Source organism: Ursus maritimus, unplaced genomic scaffold (genome assembly GCF_017311325.1).
Source record: "Ursus maritimus isolate PB19 unplaced genomic scaffold, ASM1731132v1 scaffold_13, whole genome shotgun sequence".
In the NCBI taxonomy this organism is placed as follows: Eukaryota; Metazoa; Chordata; class Mammalia; order Carnivora; family Ursidae; genus Ursus; species Ursus maritimus.
In genome coordinates this window covers 60541261-60562761 of record NW_024423675.1, presented here as the reverse complement: position 1 = coordinate 60562761, position 21501 = coordinate 60541261, and the positions used below count along the sequence as shown (strand labels likewise).

General features: G+C 43.2%; 1 protein-coding gene across 6 annotated transcripts in view; it reads right to left on the bottom strand.

Annotated features, from left to right (window-relative positions):
• Positions 1-21284, bottom strand: part of ZDHHC14 (zinc finger DHHC-type palmitoyltransferase 14) — a 302308-nt gene extending 281024 nt beyond the window's left edge. For all 6 annotated transcript variants that reach the window (XR_005834421.1, XM_040628000.1, XM_040627999.1 and 3 more), the window contains exon 1: positions 21018-21284. Coding sequence is in view for 5 of the 6 variants with exons in the window: in XM_040628000.1 (XP_040483934.1) it covers positions 21018-21262 (245 nt within the window). In the remaining variant the exon portion in view is untranslated. The remainder of the gene's footprint in view (positions 1-21017) is intronic.
• Positions 21285-21501: the final 217 nt, after the last annotated feature.

Sequence of the window (21501 nt, the reverse complement as noted above, 5' to 3'; positions counted from 1 at the left end):
TATGATCCCACTTACAGCAATACCGATGGACCAAAACTGCTTCAGGAAGGACCGAACAGACACGTGGGTCCCTGTGACTCTGGAATCTCTTCAACCTTCTTTCTCCTTCCTGTGCACCTTCCTCCTGGATCCCAGTCTCTGCACCTTCCCTCGCCGTCCCCAAACAGCTCCCTGTTTAAAGACTCAGGCCTGGTGAGGAAGTGATAAGCTAATGCATACTCTGGAGCTGGTTGATACAAACTTAATGCATTACCTCTACCACTGGGAATTAATGTTTAAAAGACTGTGACCTCAAAGGGATAAGGTTTAGCTCAATGAAAGACACCAAGGGTGGTATTATCCCAATCAGAAGGAGGAAAGAGAAAAGATAGCAGTGGTCAGGGTGGGTGGGGCTGGGGAATAGTTACCCCGAATTCTCAACTGATACCCCATCTGAGACTTCATCGTCATGGAGCAGTGCACACCCCTCTCCATAACACCAACTTATTACAGAATCATGGCAAAATGTCTTTGCTTGTACACTGCTTTATTTATAAGGCCAATCATCATGTCTAAGCACTGAACTACAGTCTTACTTGGAAAGCGAAAGCAATGCCAGGCTGTTATTAAAAATAATCACAGGGCCTCCCGGGGGACTCAGTCGGTTAAGCATCCAACTCTTGATCTCAGCTCAGGTCTTGATCTCCGGGTCATGAGTTCAAGCCCTGCACTGGGCTCCATGCTGGGTGTGGAGCCTACTGAAAAACCATCAATCATCATCATCATCATTTATTTTTGAGTAAATCATTGGTCAAAATCCAGTTCCTTGTGCAAATACAAATGCATTATGGTTATGAACAACACAACGTACTTTCCTCCTTCCCCTCCTCCTCACCACCACCAAGACTGTCGGTTTACTGACCAAATTCCCACACTCCCAAAGAAAACAGAACATTAGAAAAACATTTTTTTTGAATCTACTTGGGGGAAGGTTTTGCACTGGATCTCAGTGATACAAAAATGTTCGCAGATGGGTATCTCTCCTTGTGTCACATTTCTAGATTCAGACCCTAACGTAATATATTTCTGAGCCGCTTACAGCCTATTTTTTAATGAGCCAGGAAAATTAATAAGACAGGAGATTTGGCTTCACGAAGGCTGGACTCCACCACTTTTGAAGGCACTTATGAACGCTCTGCACCGACTGACTTGAGGGAATCAGTTTGGTTCGCACTACTTCTAATTTGCTTGTATATCTCATTTTCGGAAATGTCAGTAGCGCCTAAGGAATTCATGCATGAACTCTTAACTCCTGATGAGAAAATCCTTCAGGGGCTGAAGAGCACATGAGGAAGAGGTGAAATATGAACAGGTGAACTAGGAAGCTACCTAATACTGTTCGTGTCATTTTCCTGTAAATCTAAAATACGCTAAAATAAAAAGTGTATTTAATAGCAAGCTACCGGGGGCACCTGGGTGGCACAGCGGTTAAGCATCTGCCTTCGGCTCAGGGCGTGATCCTGGCGTTATGGGATCGAGCCCCACATCAGGCTCCTTAAAAAAATAAATAAAAATAAATAAAAATAAATAAAAAAATAAAAGCAAGCTACCTAACCAAAGAAAAGAATCCAACTTCCAGAGTGTCTGTGAGCCAAGCACAGGGCAAAAGGCTTCAGGTACCTTCCCTCCTTGGATTGCTGCCAGGAAACTGCCAGAAGCTACTATTGTCCCATTTTTAAAGGAGAAAACTGAGGACCAGAGAGCTGCAATTTTGAGGGAAACGGGGGAGAGACTCTGAAGAAAGCAACTCACAAATACCCACTATGGTTTCTGTCAGCACTGGGGGGCTTCTTAACAAAGCAACACAGAACGACGGCCCTCCTGATTCAGATAGGAGAACATAAACTTCTTTTTAGAAAACACCCATTGGCCGCTTTCAGCGAATACGGCTTTTACGGACAACACGCTCTAAAGATCTATAACTGAATGTTTTCTCATGTGTAATCGGACTGAAAGCAGTAACTGCTACTGAGGCTGTGTGCGGATTAAGTACGATGATCCATGAAAGCCCCTCGCGGGCACCCAGCCCTCACAGGCAGGCCCCACTGGGAAACGTCCTCATGGGGAACGCTGCTCTGTGCCGTCTGTGCCGGGCACCTGTCTGGGCACATGCCGGTGCCGGTCTAGCGGGAGCCCGGGACCGGGGAGATTTGCATGCCTGTAACGGGCATGCCGCCTTCCTCGAACGCCTTTCATTCTCCCCGACGCTGGTGGTTGACAGTGTATATGTTATGGTGTCACATTAGCTAATGAGATCATACTTGCTAAACTAAGCTAAGCTAATGAGCTCTGCTTAGCTAATCAGCTCCAAAGAAATGAGCTTTCTTTTTTTGGTGAACAGGCAGCCCCCTAAGTTATTTGAAACTGAGAATGCGTTTCCCCATAGAAAAGTGACAAAGCAAGGCAGAGTTCTCAGGGTTGCTGCACACCCTTTTTATTCCTTAAGGAAAGGAATAATAGCGCAGGAATTCTGGGTTCTAGGAGCTGTGGGTCCCTGGTACAGGGAAGAAAGAAACTGGCTGTTTTTCCCTCTCCTGGGTGCAAGTTTGGGTGAGGGTCAAAAATGGAAGAAAAAAATAAACATCGGTGACAATTTCATTCTAACCCAACTAAATGACCGTAAGTTTCACCAAGTGTATCTCTGGTTCCTCACCTCGAAGGCTATTTACTTTCATTATGGCATATGACAAATCATATGTGCTGAAAGGGACAACCCGAAAAAATTATATTAAAACCCCTTTCCCATCCAAGAGTGCTCATTGGGAATTCTGTGTTTCCTTGTATGTATAAGATCTAAGGCCAAATCTACGAACTCCAGTGAAGACGAGCATGAATTTCTTTAAGTGGGCTCCATGCATGGAGCTTGAACTCATGATCCCAAGATCAAGACGTGAGCTGGGACCAAGAGAGGGATGCTTAACCGACTGAGCCACCCTGGCGCCCCTAGCACGACTTTTTATTGTACAATGCAACAGTCCAGTCCGGAAAGCAATAGTGTATACACATCACCAGCCTGAGAGTATTAATAACTTCCAATGAGAGGTGAAATAGCAGGACTGGGGACGGCAGCAGCAGTTCCATGCCAGGCTGGGTGGGACACCGACAAGGGCTCAGGCGGTGGTTGGCACTCTGGCTCTATCCCAACAACTCCCTCGGGTGAGACCTCGGCGAATTACCCCCAGGGCAGACCACACATCAGCTTAGGACATCAGTACGGCAAGGGCGTGAAGACCAAGAAAAGTTCCGCTTCGGGGAGCTTATTCAGAATTCTGCCATTGTTAGAAGGTAAGTTTTGTGATTTGCGATTTATTTCTGTATAGAAGTTACATGTGGTCGGGGGGGCGGGAGGGATTGGCGCCAGAAACTTCTTTGTGTTTATGGCTTTTGAAAGGGTTTAATTCAGCCCTGGTGGTGACAACCCAGCTGATTCTGAGCAAAACTCCCCTAGACCAGACGGCATCATCCCCGGCCCTTTGCAGAGCAGTCTGACCAGTCTTTGCTGGGGGCCCACCTGAGGCCTGCGCCTACGGTAGGCACAGTGGGGGCACCAGGATCGGGGCTGGCCCGACAGCCGGTGCCCGGGGAAGGGGTCCACAGAGCATGGGGCGGATCAGGCACAGCCTGGAAAAAAGCTATGCCATGCAAAGAAGTGTACTTGGGCAGAGCTAGTGTCTGGGTTGGCTCCAGCCCGGCAGAAAAGCCCAGCTCCAGGAGCGGAAAGAACGTGGAAGGCAGAATTTCTGGTTCCAGATCTTTCTTCATCACAAAACCATTAGCCTTCTGGGGAGTCCGTTTGCTTCATATGAATGATAATAACAAAAACTGCTTTTGTACCTTTGAAAGAAGAATCTTAAGAGGGAAAAAGGCACAAGTTATAAAGAGCTCTCCGCCCATCTGAAGAAAAGGCGTATACATGCAATTACTTCTCATAGATGCTGCAGACACCTTTATTTCTTATCTCATGGCCTGGTGCTTACTCAGAGGCTCAGAAAATACTGACCTTGGCCCTGGCAGCAGACCACAGCACCTCAGTGGACACAGCACGGAGGTGCCACATGATATACGTGTAATCCTCAATACGTGGCACCTTGTGTTTGGCACACCGTAAATACTCAACAGATAGTTCTTGAGTAAAGAGGCCAGAAATATTAGCAACAGTAAAAGAAGAGTGAAAATCTCATGAAGAAAGATATGGGAAAAGTGTGGGGAAAACAGATGACCCAAAGGGAAAAGATGGAGGTCCCCCCCATTCAGAAGGATGGCATTTCCTATTGGTCGAAGTGCGGAAATCTGATCGAACAGTCTGCAAACAGACAGCTCAGTGTCCCTCCAGATATCGCATAGGTTCGTAGATGTCTTGATTACGGTGATCAATGGATTAGACCAGACGCTTCAACCAAAACCACTTTTCTTTGGAGGCTGAATGAACCTAAAGGACAACAGAGATTCTGGAACTAAGCAGGCTCTTTGCCAAACCTGCCCTTCATGTCCACCGCACACACAGTCCGAGCTCTTCCCCTTCCCTTGGGCTGCTCCAGTAGCTACCGAGAGCAGCCTTGCTGGTAGAGGAACCATTAGGACCACAGAACACCTTTCTCTAGCAACAACAACAACAAAACAAACAAACAAAAAAAAGGAAAATAAATAAGAATGACAATATTTGTTCCAAAATACAGAAGAAATGGGGCGCCTGGGTGGCTCAGTCATTAAGCATCTGCCTTCGGCTCAGGGCGTGATCCCAGAGTCCTGGGATCAAGCCCCACATCAGACTTCTCCATTGGGAAGCCTGCTTCTTCCTCTCCCACTCCCTCTGCTGTGTTCCCTCTCTCACTGGCTATCTTTCTCTCTGTCAAATAAATAAATAAAATCTTTGAAAAATAAAATAAAATAATAAAACACGAAGAAATACTTCAGTTTGATACAAGCTATTGCATTCCTATAAAACATCTCCATAGTTTTCCCCCTGATTCAGAGGAGAGAGTACTTCTTAAGCTTTCTTCTAGAGCCCCACTATTCACTCCCATAATCTGTCTTTGGTGAAGACAGGGGAAGAAACAATGACAATTTTAAAATTTTCTTCAGTGTGTATTCATCCTTTCCGATGGCTAAGTTCTAAGCATCATACACATATACACGCCACAGCTTCTTTATCATTTACATCGACGCAGATGGAACTGGAGGGTATTATGCTGAGTGAAATAAGTCAATCAGAGAAAGACAATTATCATATGGTTGCACTCATATGTGGAATATAAGAAACAGCGGAGAGGATCATAGGGGAAGGGAGGCAAAACTGAATGGGAAGTCATCAGAGAGGAAGAAAACCACAAGAGACTCTTAACTATGGGAAACAAACTGAACGTTGCTGGAGGGGGGGTGGGAGGGGGGAGGGGGTAACTGGGTGATGGGCATCAAGGAGGGCACGTGATGTGATGAGCACTGGGTGTTACACCCAACTGATAAATGATTGAACACTACATCTGAAACTAATGATGTACTATATGTTGGCTAATTGAATTTAAATTTTAAAAATCTTCAGATGACAAAGGTCTATCTCACACTGAGAAGGAAATTTAGCTAAAGGTCAGGTTCAGCCTGAATCCAGCCTTGTCTTCCCCCTTTCTCCCCACAAATGCAAGCAGTCCCAGAGGGGACGGAGCAGCAACAGCGTAATGGTCAGGAGGGACTCTCCCCGGCCAGCGGGCTGCTGCACCTTCACACTGTGTCCAGTCCCAGCAGCACATCCCCAACCTGGACGCCTCTGGTCCCTGCACTTGAGGCTCTGTTCTGTGGCCCTCCAGAACCGGAGACTGGCCTGGCGCCTTCAGGTCACTGAGGCTGCCCTGATCCCATCGGTAGCCTGCCAGGCTGGACTCCCTCTCTCCCCCCCATAGCCTAGGTCAGCCCCCCAGGTAGCTGACCCATCTGCAACATTCACCTGTCACTAACCGTGGTGGATGCTGTCATCAGCCATGCAGATAACCCCCTCCTGCCCCACCCCACTGTCTATTCTTTTAGGACAGAAGCATCTGTTCCCCCAGCTGCTGGAATGCTGGCATCCATCAGCTTCTAGCCAAGTCCCTCTCAGAAAACCACCTGTAGCTGAAGAAAGACATCCGGCCCAAGGTTTTGCCCCTTCTGGGGGACCCATGTCCTGCTTCTAATCTACAGAATTGTCAGATTATAAATGTGTGTGATTTTAAGTCACAAAGTGTGTGGTAACCCATTGTGGCAGCAATAGAAAACTTCTTCAGGGGAAAGAGAGAACGAGGAGACAGGAAAACAATTCCATTCATTTCTACGCTTTAAATCTTCCTATTATGCGTGATCAGGGCTTGCATTCAGGAAAACCTGAGATCTTCCTTGAAAACACCAACTAGGGGACGCCTGGGTGGCTCAGTCAGTTAAGCGTCTGCCTTCGGCTCAGATCATGATCCCAGGGTCCTGGGAAGGAGCCCCACATCCGGCTCTCTGCTCAGCGGGGAGTCTGCTTCTCCCTCTGCCTGCCATTCCCCCTGCTTGTGCTCTCTCTCTCTCTGACAAATAAATAAAATCTTTAAAAAAAGAAAAGAAAAGAGGGGCGCCTGGGTGGCGCAGTCGTTAAGGCGTCTGCCTTCGGCTCAGGGCGTGATCCCGGCGTGCCGGGATCGAGTCCCACATCGGGCTCCTCTGCTGTGAGCCTGCTTCTTCCTCTCCCACTCCCCCTGCTGTGTTCCCTCTCTCGCTGGCTGTCTCTCTGTCACATAAATAAATAAAATCTTTAAAAAAAAAAAAAAGAAAAAGAAAAGAAAAGAAAAGAAAAGAAAAGAAAAGAAAAGAAAAGAAAACACCAACTAGGGTCAACTCTGGGTGACTGGACCAAGCCCATACAATATTCTAAAACCAAAAAGCTCACATCCTCTTTAGAGTGGAGAAGAATAGTAATCTCATATTCTAGAGAACAGATCCGCCACTTCTTGTATCATTATAACCATCCACAGCCAAGAGGAAGGAGAGTTCAGTAAAGAATGAATGGGACTCTTTGTTACCACTTCAACTTTTAAATAAAAAACAGAATGTTAATTTTTTTAGCTCAGTAGAGGCATAGAGCTGACAAATAACACTACTTACCTTTATTTTTTTATTGTGAGCCAAAGAAGAAATAATTCCTGTATACAATCTTATTCAATGCTAATCCTGACTGAATAATAATTTTACGACAAAGAGTAGGCTTCTCTAACCTTCAGTATCTATTTATCTTTAAAAGACAAGACCGTGCCTTTTGGGGCACCTGAGTGGCTCAATTGGTTGAGCATCAGACTCTTGGTTTTGGCTCAGGTCATGATCTCATGGGTCCTAAGACTGAGCCCCATATCGGGCTCCCCACTCCACACTCAGCAGGGAGTCAGCTTGAAGATTCTCTCCCTCTGCCCTCCCCCTGCGCGCATGCGCCCTCTCTCTCAAATAAATGAATACATCTTTAAAATAAATAAATAAAAATAAAAGACAAGACCATACCTTTTGAAATATCTGCACAAAATATGCATAAAGTTACCGGAACACAAACAGAAACACAAAGTCAGTGTGTTTCCTAAATAGAGTAGTAAGCACCACTTGAATGTATGTGGGGACCATTCTGGCATTTGATTTGCATGGATTGCTATCTTAAAGAGAAGCAGGAAAATTGATATTGAGTTAGTAAGTGTGAGATCCAAGTAAAGAATTTTTCTCCCTGGTCAGAAAGAAAATAAGCTATATATAGCTCTAGAATTTAACTTGACTTTGGCTTATATGTTCAAAAATGCCCTTATCTGTCATCAAGAATGTGTGTGTGGGAAATTCATGGCATTAAAAGACCCCAAAATAGTACCATTCAAGATGATAAAGTGCATCAATTATATAAATCTGAGGCCTTCTCGAAAGATCAGTTCACTGGGAGTCACTAGCTGTCTGGCTGCCCACTTTATGATTGAACCAGGGACAGCATAGACCTGCAGACACAGGCAACCATAGGCTGTTACCAGTAAGACCTCAGTGGGTCAAAAGTATGGCAGGTACGTTCCTGGTCTCAAAATGCCAGGAAGAATGAGAATCCTATTACACAACAATATCGAAGAGGAGTCCCTACTAGGGTCACATTTTCACATTCAACCCTCTCCAAAATCAACAGACGGATGGCTCTACATAGAGATCTCAAAGAATATAGAGATTGTCATCTATCTTAATAAATTCTGAGAAAAACAGAAAGGTCTTGAACAATTAATTTCAACAGTTTTGTGTGGATTTACTTTTCCATGCAATGGGTGTGTGAGTCTATCACTATAAACATAACGAACACAGCATGGAAGAAAATTTGAGAAAGAAGGCCGGGCCTGCGGTCTGGGCGTGGGCTGATAAGGACCTACACCACTGAGCTCAAACTACCCTATGAACAAAAAGGGGAGCCCCAGGGCTTGTCACAATTGTGGATGCATTATTGAGCTGCAACTCCTTTCTTTCCTACTCAAGGACACATTGGAATGGGAGCAGGGAGTGAGAAAAGCTAACCCTGATGTTACCAAAAAAATTTTTTTAATTCTCAAGCTACAGCACTGTAACTTTGGTGTTGTTAGTCACACGTTCATTGCTGCATACACCAAAACAGTCTCAACACTTCATTTGAGAATTTCTGGTAGTTAAGTTTTCCAGTCTAATAAACCTCCCCCAAAATGTAGTGGCTTAAAACAACAACATTGTTTGTTCACAAATCTGCAATGTGGAGAGAACATGGCAGCAAGAGTTCATGTCTGCTCCATCTGGCTTCCACTGGGGTGACTCAAAGACTAGGGGAAGAGGGGGAGTGGAATCATGTGAAGGCTCACTAGCTTACATGTCTGGCTGCTGTGCCAGGAAGACTCAAAGAGCTGGGCAGGAAGAGCTGGGGGATCCATGGGCACCTCTCTATATATGGTCCAGACTCACTCTACCTGGTCTCTGCACTATGGGGAGTTTCTGTGTAATGTAGATAGACTTCTCACATGGTAGCTCAGAGCTGCAAAGGTACATGCCCCAAGCGAGAGAGACAGAACGAGAACTCGTGCACTAGATGAAAGCTTCATCACATGTCTGAGCTAGCCTCAGAAATCACACAGCATCACTTCTGCCATGTTCTATTCTTTAGAACTTAGTACTAAGGCAGACCCATATTCAAAGAGTGAAGAATTATACTCCATTTTTTAATGGAAAGAGAGTTAAAGATTTCATGAATATGTTTGAAAACCACTACCTAAGTATGGAAACAGAGAAGAAGCATATAGCCCAAGAGACATTAAAGGAAGGGATCAGTAGAGGATGAAGGGCTAAGTATGTGAGAAAAGGGGAAACTGCAATGCTGGGGACCAGGGGGGGGGGTTCTCTTCATTCGCAGTGGTGGATCCAGGAACAACACATGCGGTGCTCAATGCCTTGCTCTCTGCGCATCAGGACACCTGTGTAAGAAATCTCTACAGACAGGAATAATTCAAGACTAGAAGACAGGTGCTCTAAGCAAGGGAGAAAGAGAGCAAGAGATGAAAGCCACATTGGAAGAGGCAAGAGGGATCACCATGATGACTCAAACTTGCTCAAGAAAGTAAGAAAAGGAGAAGGGGACGAGCAAAGTGAATTCAGGACAAGCAGGAAAGAACAAGTATAATACAGGAGAAAAAGAAAAAGAAACTGGTAAGCAGGAGATGAACATCCTAGAAGCTAAAGGAAGAAAAAATTTCAAGTAAAGAGAAAGCCACAATCTCCTACACCATTGAAAGAAAGAGAAAAACAAAAACAAGAAAGAAGGACACTGGATTTTGTCAAGAAAGTAACCAGGAACACACATTTTGGGGATCCATTTTATTTTAACTATTTATACAAGGGGAGGCAATAATTTCTCACCTCAGCAAGTAGAACTAACACCTCTAATAGACTCCAGTGTTTTGTGTTAAAAATAAGCTGTTTCTCTGTATTCTTGAGAAGTGCCTGAAAAAATACCAGACTTAGGGAGCTTAAATCCTTTCCCAAGTGAGTTAGATAGCCATTCTTCCACTGATGAGATTACCTCAAGGCAAACAACATCCAGCCCTGGAGGGCTGTTGGCTACACTCTCCTCTATCAGCCACCAGCCTTGTCACATTTTGATGGCTCTCAACAACACCAGGTTGTCATGGACTTTGGGGTCAGCAGTTTTTAAAACTCAGTTTGAAGATATATGGAAATTATTGTATTCCTATTTTTAAAAATGGTGTGTTCCGTCCAAACGTGCTTACGAAAAGGTCCCATTACAGTTGAAAGAAAGTCTACCTCAAAAATCTCTGGAAGGAAACAGGGAAGCCTATTCCAATGGTATGTTAGCTCCCAGCTGTGAAGGGCCAAGGAGGTAGAGGCAAAAATAGGTGTAAATTAAGGATAGCACAGCTCCTACAGTTTAGAAGAAAGGATTCAGGGGAAAAGGATACACACACACTGAGCTGTCACCTCTCTCTTCATTCTAGAACTGCACATGGCAGAGGAAGAGATTTTCTCTCTCATGTAGAGCACTAGGGAGATTGAAGAGTCTACAAGAGCTGAGGGCTGGCTGGTTCAATCATAAATCCCTTCTATCAGGACTTTCAACTAAAACCAGCTACATGAGAAGAGGTCAGTAACAGAACCTTAATTACAAGTACTCTGAGGGTTTGTATCTAAGCTAGACATGGGATCAGAGAAGAGCTTCCACACTCAAAGTATTATAAGTGGGGGATAAAAAGTTAAGCTTTTTTTTTTAAATTAACAAAAAACTAGCCTCAAATTAAACTGGCAAATGAAGATTTGTGATAAAGTATCTCACTTATCATAAGGATATATATTTCTATAAACCTTGCTCTTAATTGTATGTAACTTCAATGATTAAATGATAGTTACGATTTATCTTCTGAAAACTACTTTACCATCATATAAAAGCATAGTAGATTAAATCCCATGCTAAATTCTGTTACTCAGACCTAAGTATTTGAGCCCAGATGTCATAGTCATTGCCAGGACACACTTAAGAAAGCAAAACCTATAAAGAGGCAGGCTTGCATATTCTACCCCTTAAAATAATAGTAAATGCCAAGAATCAGCAAGAAGTCCAAAAAAGAAAGATTAGAAAGAGTATGAAGAATAAATTGAGTGTATTTATACAAACCAACTATTATAGCAATAAAAGTTAATTACATATGTATACAACAACATACATGAATCTGAGAAACACATTAAGTTAAAAAAAAATCACAAGCTGAAAGTTGTAAGAGCAATCACTCCCACTGTGACAATGAGAACAAGCCAGATTAGCTACAAAAGCAGTTTTTTAAAATATATCAGAGAGCTAAGGAAGCAAAGAAGCTTAAATGTGTTGAGTCCTTCCCAAGAGAAAAAAGGCCAACAACTGCTCTCATTCCTAGCAAAGTGGCAGGAAGAACAGGAATCCACCATATCCAGGAATAAGAAGAAAACAGGTAAATTTTTAAGCAAGTTTAATGGCTACATGGATGGCAAGGATAAGAATTCCAGGGAGCCTGAGCCACAGAGTAAGTCTGCACCACCAGCCAACTCCTTCCCATCGATCCTCACCAAAAACACGGTAAGAGTACACTAAAGGCTGGGGGTAGGGCAGGAGAGTTGAGAGGCAACTGCCCTGCGGTTCTAAGACTTTCCCAAGGGTAAGGCAGGGGTCAAAGCATGAAAAGTGAGAAAATCTCCCTTATGCACTTCAGGCCTTCACCCTAGGTAGTGCAGCAGCCCTCCAAAAGCTGAGGCCAGATAGCTGGACCAAGACAGATGGGCTGAGATGAGAGAGGCTGGGAAAGGGCTATAAGCAAAGAAAACTCCCCAGTAACCCAAACTGTTAATGGACTGGCTGAGAAATCTTCCACAGTTGAGTAAGCTGGTACTTGGCTATGAAGCATAAAGAAATCCTGAGAATTCAGATCCTAATTCCTGCTAAAGGGAAAGTCTCTGCCCTTGAAACATTTGAATTCAGTGATGAAATGGATCTAACTAAAGCTTCAGTAAAGACCACATCCATTTCAATAATAAATTAGACTGACTCAGCCCACACGCTAGTGGCCTGATAAAAGGCATGCCCTTTTAAATTGCCGCATCCTCTACAATTCTTTTATACACAGTATCTGACATGCAATCAAAAATTATGAGACACACAAAGAAGGGAGAAAATAGAACCCATGGTCAAGAGAAGAAATAGCCAAAAGAAGTAGACCCAGAGATGATACAGCTGTTGGAATCATCAGGCAAAGAGTTTAGAATAACTACAAAAAAATATGTTAAAGGATCCAGTGGAAGACATGGACATGAATGGATGAAGAATTTCAGAAGAATAGAAATTATCTTTTTAATTATATAAAAAACTATTTTTTAAATGTAGAAATGCTCAAAATAAAAAAAAAAAGACATCACAGATGGTTTAACACAGCTGAGGAAAGGTTCAGTAATCATAAGGTCAGACCAACAGGAATTATTCAAACTGAAGTGCAGGTGCACACACGCACACACACAGACACACACACAGATTATTAAAAAAAAAAAATAGGATAAGAGAGGGACAAAAGAAATACCTGAAGAAATAATGGATGAAAAATTTCTAAACCTGATGAAAGATATCAACCCACAGATCCCAGAAGTCTTAGCAAACCCTAAGCCATATAAGTAGAAAGAAAACTACACCTGGGCATATTGTAGTTCAACTGTTAAAAACAAAAGATAAAGAGAAAATCAGCTGGGGAAAAAAACTCACCCATTATAAACCACGGGGGAAAATGCTAAAAATAAAGGCTAACTTCTCATCAGAAACAAGAGACCAGAAGACAATGGACCAATATCTTCAAAGTTCTGATTCAAACAACTGTCAAACTAGAATTCTATATCCAGTGAAAAGATCTTCTATCCTTTAAAAATGAAGGCAACCATTTTCAGAAAAAGCAAAATCTAAAAGAACTTGTCACCAGCAGACCTGCATCAAGAAATGCTAAAAGAAGTACTTTAGGCCAAAGGGAGATGATATAGATGGAAGAAAGAAATCGTACTAGAAATGGTAAATCTGTAAAGATAAATATAAAATTCCATTTAAAATTATCTCTGTTTTATATATAAATGTATTTTGTTAGATTTATGTGGGTATATGTTTTACTTTAAATTATCTTTGTTTCATATAGGTATATATATTCAGGTTTCTTTTATATACTATGGACAGCTTTAAAGTAGTAACATCACTGGGTTTATAGCACACACAGATATACATTTTATGATAATAGAGTTACAAAGGGTGGGAGAAGTAAGTAAAATTATGTTTCAGGTTTTCTACATTATTTGGGAAGTACAGTATTACTGTTTGGAGGTAGCCTATAACAGGATAAACATGAATATTCTAATTTCTTACATAACTACTAAAAAAAGAATACAAAGAAATACAGCCTAAATTTTTTAATGGAAATAAAATGGAATAGTAAAACTATGCAGTTCACATAAGTGAAGGCTAGAAGGAGAAAAGAGAAATAATACATATTAGATAAGCACAAAACAAATACCAAGATCATAAGCTTAAACCTAACAATAAAATTTGAATATGAACTGTTGTGGCCACATTAAATTTACTGAAATTGATACCATTATAGTTGATTCTTGAACAAAACGGGGGTTGGGTGCCAACCTCACTCCACCCCACACAGTTGAGAATTGGTGTGTAACTTTCAACACCCTCAAAATTTAACTAATTGCCTACTGTTGACCAGCAGCCTTACAGATAACATAAACAGTCCATTAACACATATTTTGTATGTTACATGTACTATACACTGTATTCTTACAATAAAGTAAGCTAGAGAAAAGAAAATGGTATTAAGAAAACCATAAAGAAGAGCAAATACAGGGGCGCCTGGGTGGCGCAGGTGTTAAGCGTCTGCCTTCGGCTCAGGGCGTGATCCCGGCGTTATGGGATCGAGCCCCACATCAGGCTCCTCCGCTGGGAGCCTGCTTCTTCCTCCCCCGCTCCCCCTGCTTGTGTTCCCTCTCTCCATGGCTGTCTCTCTCTGTCAAACAAATAAATAAAATCTTTAAAAAAAAAAGAAGAAGAAGAAGAAGAGCAAATACATTTACAGTACTGTACTGTGAAAAAAGTCCATACTTAAGTGGACCCCTGCAGCTCAAACCTGTGTTGTTCAAGGGTTAACAATACTGTGTTTACATAAGAAAATGTCTTTTTCTTAAGAATGAAATGCTAAAAAAATTGGATATAAAAGGACATGATGTCTGCAACTTACTCTTTAATGGTCCAGAGGGAGGGAGGGAAAAGGACAGAGATGGGGTTTTTTTATATCTATAAAGATTTCTTTACTTTTTCACATATATAAGAATTTTTTTTATATTTTTTATATAGCAAAATAAACCAAACTAAACAATCTGCTGTTTGGGAATGCATACATTAAGAAATCTTGAGGAAAAAGAGGCAAGGCATTAATAATGACTGAGCTCAGGCGGTGAAGACCTCAGGGAGGGGCAGGGAGACGGATCGGAGCTGAAATCCAGAGGGTGTGAGTAGATTCAAAAGCCCTGGTACCAATGTGGTTCTTGAGTGGTAGTCCCACAGGTACTCTTTACAATATTTTATTTCAAAACTTGCACGTATGTTACATAGAATCTTCTGTATGAGTCTAACATTACATTTTTTAAAGGGTGGAAATTGAGGCAGAAGATCATCCAGTTTATAAAAATTAGTTTGAATTGGGACCAACTTTTATAGTTAGTAAAGAACTAAACAAAAGCATTAAGATGGTCCCCAGCCTTCACCTGAGCCAAGTTTTTTTTTTTTTTAAGATTTTATTTATTTATGTGGCAGAGAGACAGCCAGCGAGAGAGGGAACACAGCAGGCGAGTGAGAGAGGAAGAAGCAGGCTCCCAGCGGAGGAGCCTGACGTGGGGCTCGATCCCAGACCGCCGGTATCACGCCCTGAGCCGAAGGCAGACGCTTTAACGACTGCGCTACCCAGGCGCCCCTGAGCCAAGTTTTTTATCAGATCCAAATTCCCGGATGTAACTAATTAGAAGTATCTATTGACCACCAATGTTTTCCCTTTCCCAACAACCTCAGCCACAAAAAAATGAATACGCTTCCTTGAAACACTTAATTTAAATTCTCTTGCTAAGACACAGCAACTCTGCAATGAATAAATTACGTGCAACATTGCTCTGCCAAGGAAAAATCTTCAGGTTACGTAGATATGGCCCATTAAATAATTGACCATCATTACCCTATTACAGGTACCTATAGACGTCCTTACTGTATAACTTGGTATCACTTCCCACTAGCTGAGAGTCAACAATATCCTTAAGAGTTTTATTAAATAAATTCAAGTATCCAAAGTCAAGAACCCATAAAATGTGAAATTATTCCAGGTACTGTTGTAGTTGGGTAACATTCTTATACATCACAAAGTGTTTTATTTGCTTAAAGCATTTAGTTAAAAAATAAAGAAAAACTAGAAAGAAGTTTTAGTTAGCCAAGTGAACATCCCAACTCTGTTACTAGTTTTCTAAGTAACTAAGAAAACCTTTTATTTCCTCTGCTTCAATTAACACACTTAAAAAGGGATAAGACCTGATCCTAAAATCAGAAGACTTATACCTAATAATCAAAGCTTCTAAGGCAAATGTGTTCTAGAGGGCATTATTAGTTATAAATTTTATTAATGTTGACAACTTCGCAAGATGAAAAACTAAAGCACAAGGAAGTTATTTTTCAGAGTGTTTCAATACTGCAATTATTCCATAAACAACAAATATCCACTGAAAGCCTACTGTGTACAGCTAATGTTTTAGGTACTAGAATACGACAGTGAACAAGACTATCCTCATGGAACTTCCATGTGTTGATCTTGCACACAAATGAATGGGTTAGTGCCCTCATGTCAAGAGGTCAATAATAAGGTTTTGAAGCCACCGAAAATTCCTGGGTGGATCCACAGTGAGTTATAAAGTGTCGACACCATCTACCTGGTTAATAGGGAATGTTCAGGGTAACATCCTGATGGTCATCTACTGTCACCTACTATCAACTCCACAGTGTTCTACGATGCACAGTATGGCCAGCATCTGGCCAGAAGACAGGACACTTCCCATAGGTTTTCTGAGATGGTGTAAACTTGATGAAGTTCCGAATAGGACGGTTGAGAAAAGAGAGGGTCCTTATATGTTAAAAGGGTAGCATCTTCTACTAAATAATAAAGGATTTCCCATCTATAAGGGAGAAATTATTATTGGAAACAGCACTTTTGTTTATGGGGGACAGGCCCTTCTTCCATCTGCAAAGCAAACATCATCCCAGTTCCACTGACTTATTTCAGAGGGGATCGGCCAAAGAAAGAAGGAGGAAGAGGAGGAGGAACAAAGGGAAGGCGGGAAGGAGAAAAGGAAGGAGAGAAGGGAAGGAGAGGGAAGAAGAAACATGTAGTTTTTTTAAAAAATCATCAATGGACTTCCAGTGACAAGGAACTTAAGAATGCGTCCACATTCCCAAGTATTTCAGCCCCAGTCACACCCCATATTGTCTGTGGCCACAGCACAGAAGCAAGAGACTGTCAAGTCTAAGATCTGAGCAGGCCTCCCCTACCTCGCGGAGGCTCCAGGAAACACCAGCCTCACCTGGACGCCTGGCTCATCTCCTTTCTGCCCCTGTGATTGGAGACGACGAGATGTCAATAGTTCAGGACCAAAGACTTTTTATTTTCAAATTTTCAACTCAAAACAAGGGCAGGCTGTAAGTATGCGTATGTCAGAGAAGAAGAGACACAGAAATTGATAATGTTCACTGATCTTTTCAACTTGTGCTTCTGGGGATGTAAGAATGAGGACATTGCTGCGAGTCTCAGATGAGCCAGGCCCTCAGTCGCTGCAAGGAGCAGTGACAAGTCTCGACAGCACTGCAAGCAACTTCCTTCCGTCTCGAATACAGCTACAAAATGCTGGCACTCTCTATCAGTACACGTGCTGCACTCAAGATGCCCCAAAATACACAGCCCGGCCCTACCCAAAAATGAGCGGAGTTGCATCGGGAGCTTCTAGTAGCTTTCTTTACTGTCTTCACAGATCTAAGATGGTAGCTTTGAAAACGGAAATGAAATCCAGTCCCTGCTTCTTGGAGGTTTCCTCAGTGCTCCTGCTCAGGTCTGGACAAAGGGGGGGGGGTCCCAGACCTCTCTGCAGGACTCCCACTCTGAAGGATCAAGAGTGAAGCCACTCCTCAGACTTATACAAAGGTCTTTATTTCAATGGCAAACTACACAGTTCTGCTTTTTTTTTCCAGTCCAATATGCTATTGCTGTTATACTTGCTTATTAACCCACTTACTCCCTCCTTCAAAGGCTCTCAGAAAAGGGAGTCCTGGGGAGGCTACTTCTAAGGTTTGTTCTAATGATATGTGCTGTTTTTTGAGTACTGGCTATGTATGAGACACTGGACTAAGTATATTTTTTCATTTAATCATTGTAACACTTTAAGGTAGATATTATTAATCCCATTTAACAGATTGGGAAACTGAGGCTTAGAAGAGTCAAATTTTTTGCCCAGGGTCATACTTCTGGTTAGAATCTTGGGATCCGTCCTTCCAAAGTCCATACCTTTAAGCACTCTTCTATACTCGGAGGGAGAGCGGCACCGTGGGTCAGAAAGGGCACTGGCTTTGCAGTCAGAAGCCCTGACACTAGTTAGTGTGTGACCCTTGGTTATGTCACCTCTTTACGCCTCTGTCACTTCATCTGCAATCTGGGAATAATCATTCCCACCCTGCCTTTTTCCCAGGGTGAGAGGCAGTATCAACACCTGTTGCTATCCTCCAATAATTAAGTCCCTTTCTCTTGGACGAACTTCCCTGTCCTCTGTTCAAGGCTGGGAATGAGAGGGAGGGTAGGGGAAGAGCTGCAGGAAAAGGAGGTCCAAAGCTAAGCCTTGTGTCTTCTTTTCAAATGTTATACTTGCCTTTTGTAACTGCATGGGGAAACATGGACTCTAATGTTTGAACACGAATTCTACTAATATTAAAGTTATCTAGACATGAAATTAACCACATAGGCAAACACATAGTATGTGCTCAATAAATAACTAAAGAAAGGGCAGAAGGGAGGCAGGCAGTGAGCAGACAAAAATGCAATTTTCTCTTCACTTTTAGGCTGCTGGCATTTCATATCCTAGGCATGGAACTAATTGCTTCTCTGAGTCTATCAAATTAATTTGGCCAAAGTCATGTAATTTCACTTTGTCATTAGCAATGATAAAGAACTTAAAAGCAACACAGTGACAATATTCTTAGCCAAACCATAAAATTCTATAGTTTGAACAGCCCAGCGATTTTTCCCAACTGAGGCATCAGGCCAGGACTGGCCTATTTTCTTGAAATTTCAAATTGCCTAATTGAAGCAACACTCATGGAGACCAAATACACACACACACACACACACACACACACACACACAGCTTATCTAAAAACGAAGCTTCCAATGGTAGCTAATAAAATCCCAGCACACATGTTTATTCCTACAGCCATTGGTTAACACAATGCTGACGCAGAGAAAAATCCCTAACAACCTACTAGTGAGGACTTTGGGGAACTCTTGGAAGAAACACACACAGAGCTTAAGAGGCGAATATGAATTTATGATGGTTTGCTTGAAAGCAGTATTTGAATAAAGAAAAATAAAAGACAGTAAGTACAACTAGAGGGGATCTCTAACCATACAGTGGGGAGTTGGGTGTACCCAGAAAATGAAACATTCATCATCCTGCATGAAACACACCTGTGGCTCAAGCTCACAAAATTAACCCATTTTCCCCACTCCTAAAATTGCCAAAAAGAGCAAACATGCCAATATAGATCAGTTCAAAACTTTTTAAACATTAGGAACATAGGGAATCCTATCTACCTAGAAGACCACCTATAAGGAAAGCCACCCTTAGAAGGATGGCATTTGTTTTTTTTTTTTGTTTTGTTTTGTTTTTTTAGAAAGGGGGGAGGGGCTTCTAAAGTCACTTTGTAGGATTTTTATTTATTTTTTATTTTTTATTTTTTTTTTAAAGATTTTATTTATTTATTTGACAGAGATAGAGACAGCCAGCGAGAGAGGGAACACAAGCAGGGGGAGTAGGAGAGGAAGAAGCAGGCTCATAGCGGAGGAGCCTGATGTGGGGCTCGATCCCATAACGCCGGGATCACGCCCTGAGCCGAAGGCAGATGCTTAACCGCTGTGCCACCCAGGCGCCCCAGAAGGATGGCATTTGTGTTCAGTCACATGGCATCATGACTCCAGTGCCTGAATCTATTATGACTCAGACCCAGGTCTGTAAGGACGAGTGGCTGGCTCTGGAAGGGGACAAGGGGAGCAACAGAGGAAGAACAGAGCATTTCTCCTGCCATTCCCAAAGCCTTTTCACACCCTCCCCCTCCCATCCCCAAGGCCCCCAACAGGCTCCACCCTAGCAGCAAATGTGCCCCAAAGTTAAACTTCTGGAAGAGACCTGGGAAATGTATACAGTCAGAAATGAAGCGGTTGTGCGTGAGGTCTGGGGGAGCTGTGAGGCTTACCTCTGAGATCCCTCTCCTCACCTGGTCTAACTCAATCCTGCTAAAAAACTGTTCATCATAGCACAATGTTCAGACACAAAATATTTCCCCTCAGAGTCAGAAGGGTTTACATGAAAAGTATGACATTGTCAAGAGATCATTCATTTCTGATTGAGATAGCATTTGGAATACCAAACGCTGGGCACAGTATCAGAGCCTATTAATATTTACCAGAGACAAAAGTAAAGAAACACAAAGGTTTAATTAACCCTCTGCAACAGAAGATGTAGACTGAATGAGTATCATGCCCCATAATAAGCAGGATACAGGAAACTCAAAGAACTCCCAATAAGTGTATTGGGGTGTTTTTTGGGGGGGGTGTAGTGGAGTAGCTACAACTTTTATTGTGCATAGGATACCAGGAATTACATAAGAAGCTGCACTGCAAATGTTGGACCCAATAAAAGCAATTGAAATTGATTCTGGAATGTGGTTAAAGTACTTTATCTAATCTATTAATAAATAAGAAGATCTTTCATTAGTTGGCAGGAGGACAGTTGCTACTGGCCAACTTGATTTTCCTGAAAACGGCGAAGGCTTGCATGCACTTTTTTCAAATAAAAGCCCTAAAGTCCCAAAGTACTGTTTCTGAAAACAGAAGTTACCATGCAGTGTCATACTATTCCTGAACACGCTGAGAAAGTCTCCTTTCACCTGTTCCCCAACATGGAGGGGTGGGGAGGAGAAAGTGTGTATTTCCAAATATTTTTTATTGGAACTTTTTTAAAAGCGAAGAGTTTGGAAACCTCGTGGTAATCAGAAATTGTTGATCAAAAGCGACCATCTAAGGAGAATGAAAAACAAAATTATCCTTCCAGGCCACATCGGGTGGCCTACACGTGGAAACCTGAAATAACCAAGATTCTTCACTATTCAGCAAAGGTACCTAGAAGATTTAGTAAATGAGCTTAACAAGATGCCCTACAGCTTGTGAGCAAGAAAGGAAGTCAATAGTATTTACCCCTGACTGAGGAATCAGCCTCATCCTCCCTTCCCACACAACGCTACATCTGGGCTGGCTTGCTAGTCTCCAAACTCAGTAGAGACAGCACCAAGAATCAGTCACCTGCGAGGTGCCACCCAACCCTTGGGAGCAACAAGGCCGGCACACCTTCCAAGTGTGCCCTCTCCCCTCTGCACTCCCAGAGCCCGACCCAGGACTGCATTATCTCTGGGGACCAAAGACCAAACAGACCTCTAAAAGAAAAAGAGGGAGAAGTGGGTTTGCATTATATAACAATGTACAGCAAATAAGGCTTCTAGAAAACGAAAGTAGCGAAAGGAGGGGCAGGGGTCGGGAGAGGCAAGGGGAGCAGGGCGTCGCGGAGCTTTCGCTGCTACTTACTCGAAGGCGAAGAAGAGTCCGCTAGTGACCAGGATGAGGATGAGAGTCAGGTAGAAGACGCCCGTCTGCCGGGCCATCATGATCCTGCCGTTGCAGAAGAACTTGTTTCTTCCCGGGAAAACCTCCCATTTCCTCCGGGCCGCGATTTTCTTCTTCTTGTGGGGCGACTCCATGGGGGAGGAGCTGTGGGTGCTGATCTGACTGTACTCGCAGTCTTTCATGGGCCCGCCGCCGCCGGGAGGCATCCACGAGGGCAGCCGGCTGGGGGCGCACGCCCCCAGAAGCCCCCCGGCCGCGCGGGCGCCGCCGAGCCACGACCGCCGCCGGCCGCCCGGCCGCCCCCCGAGCCGCGGCGCCGCGGCCCCTACGCCGGCTCCCGGCTCGGCGACAACTTTGCCGAGGACACCCAGGTTAACCCTTGCGGGAGCCCAGCTGTCATAGCCGGGTCCCCCTCCGGGAGGGACGGCACTCGCCCGCAGCCCTC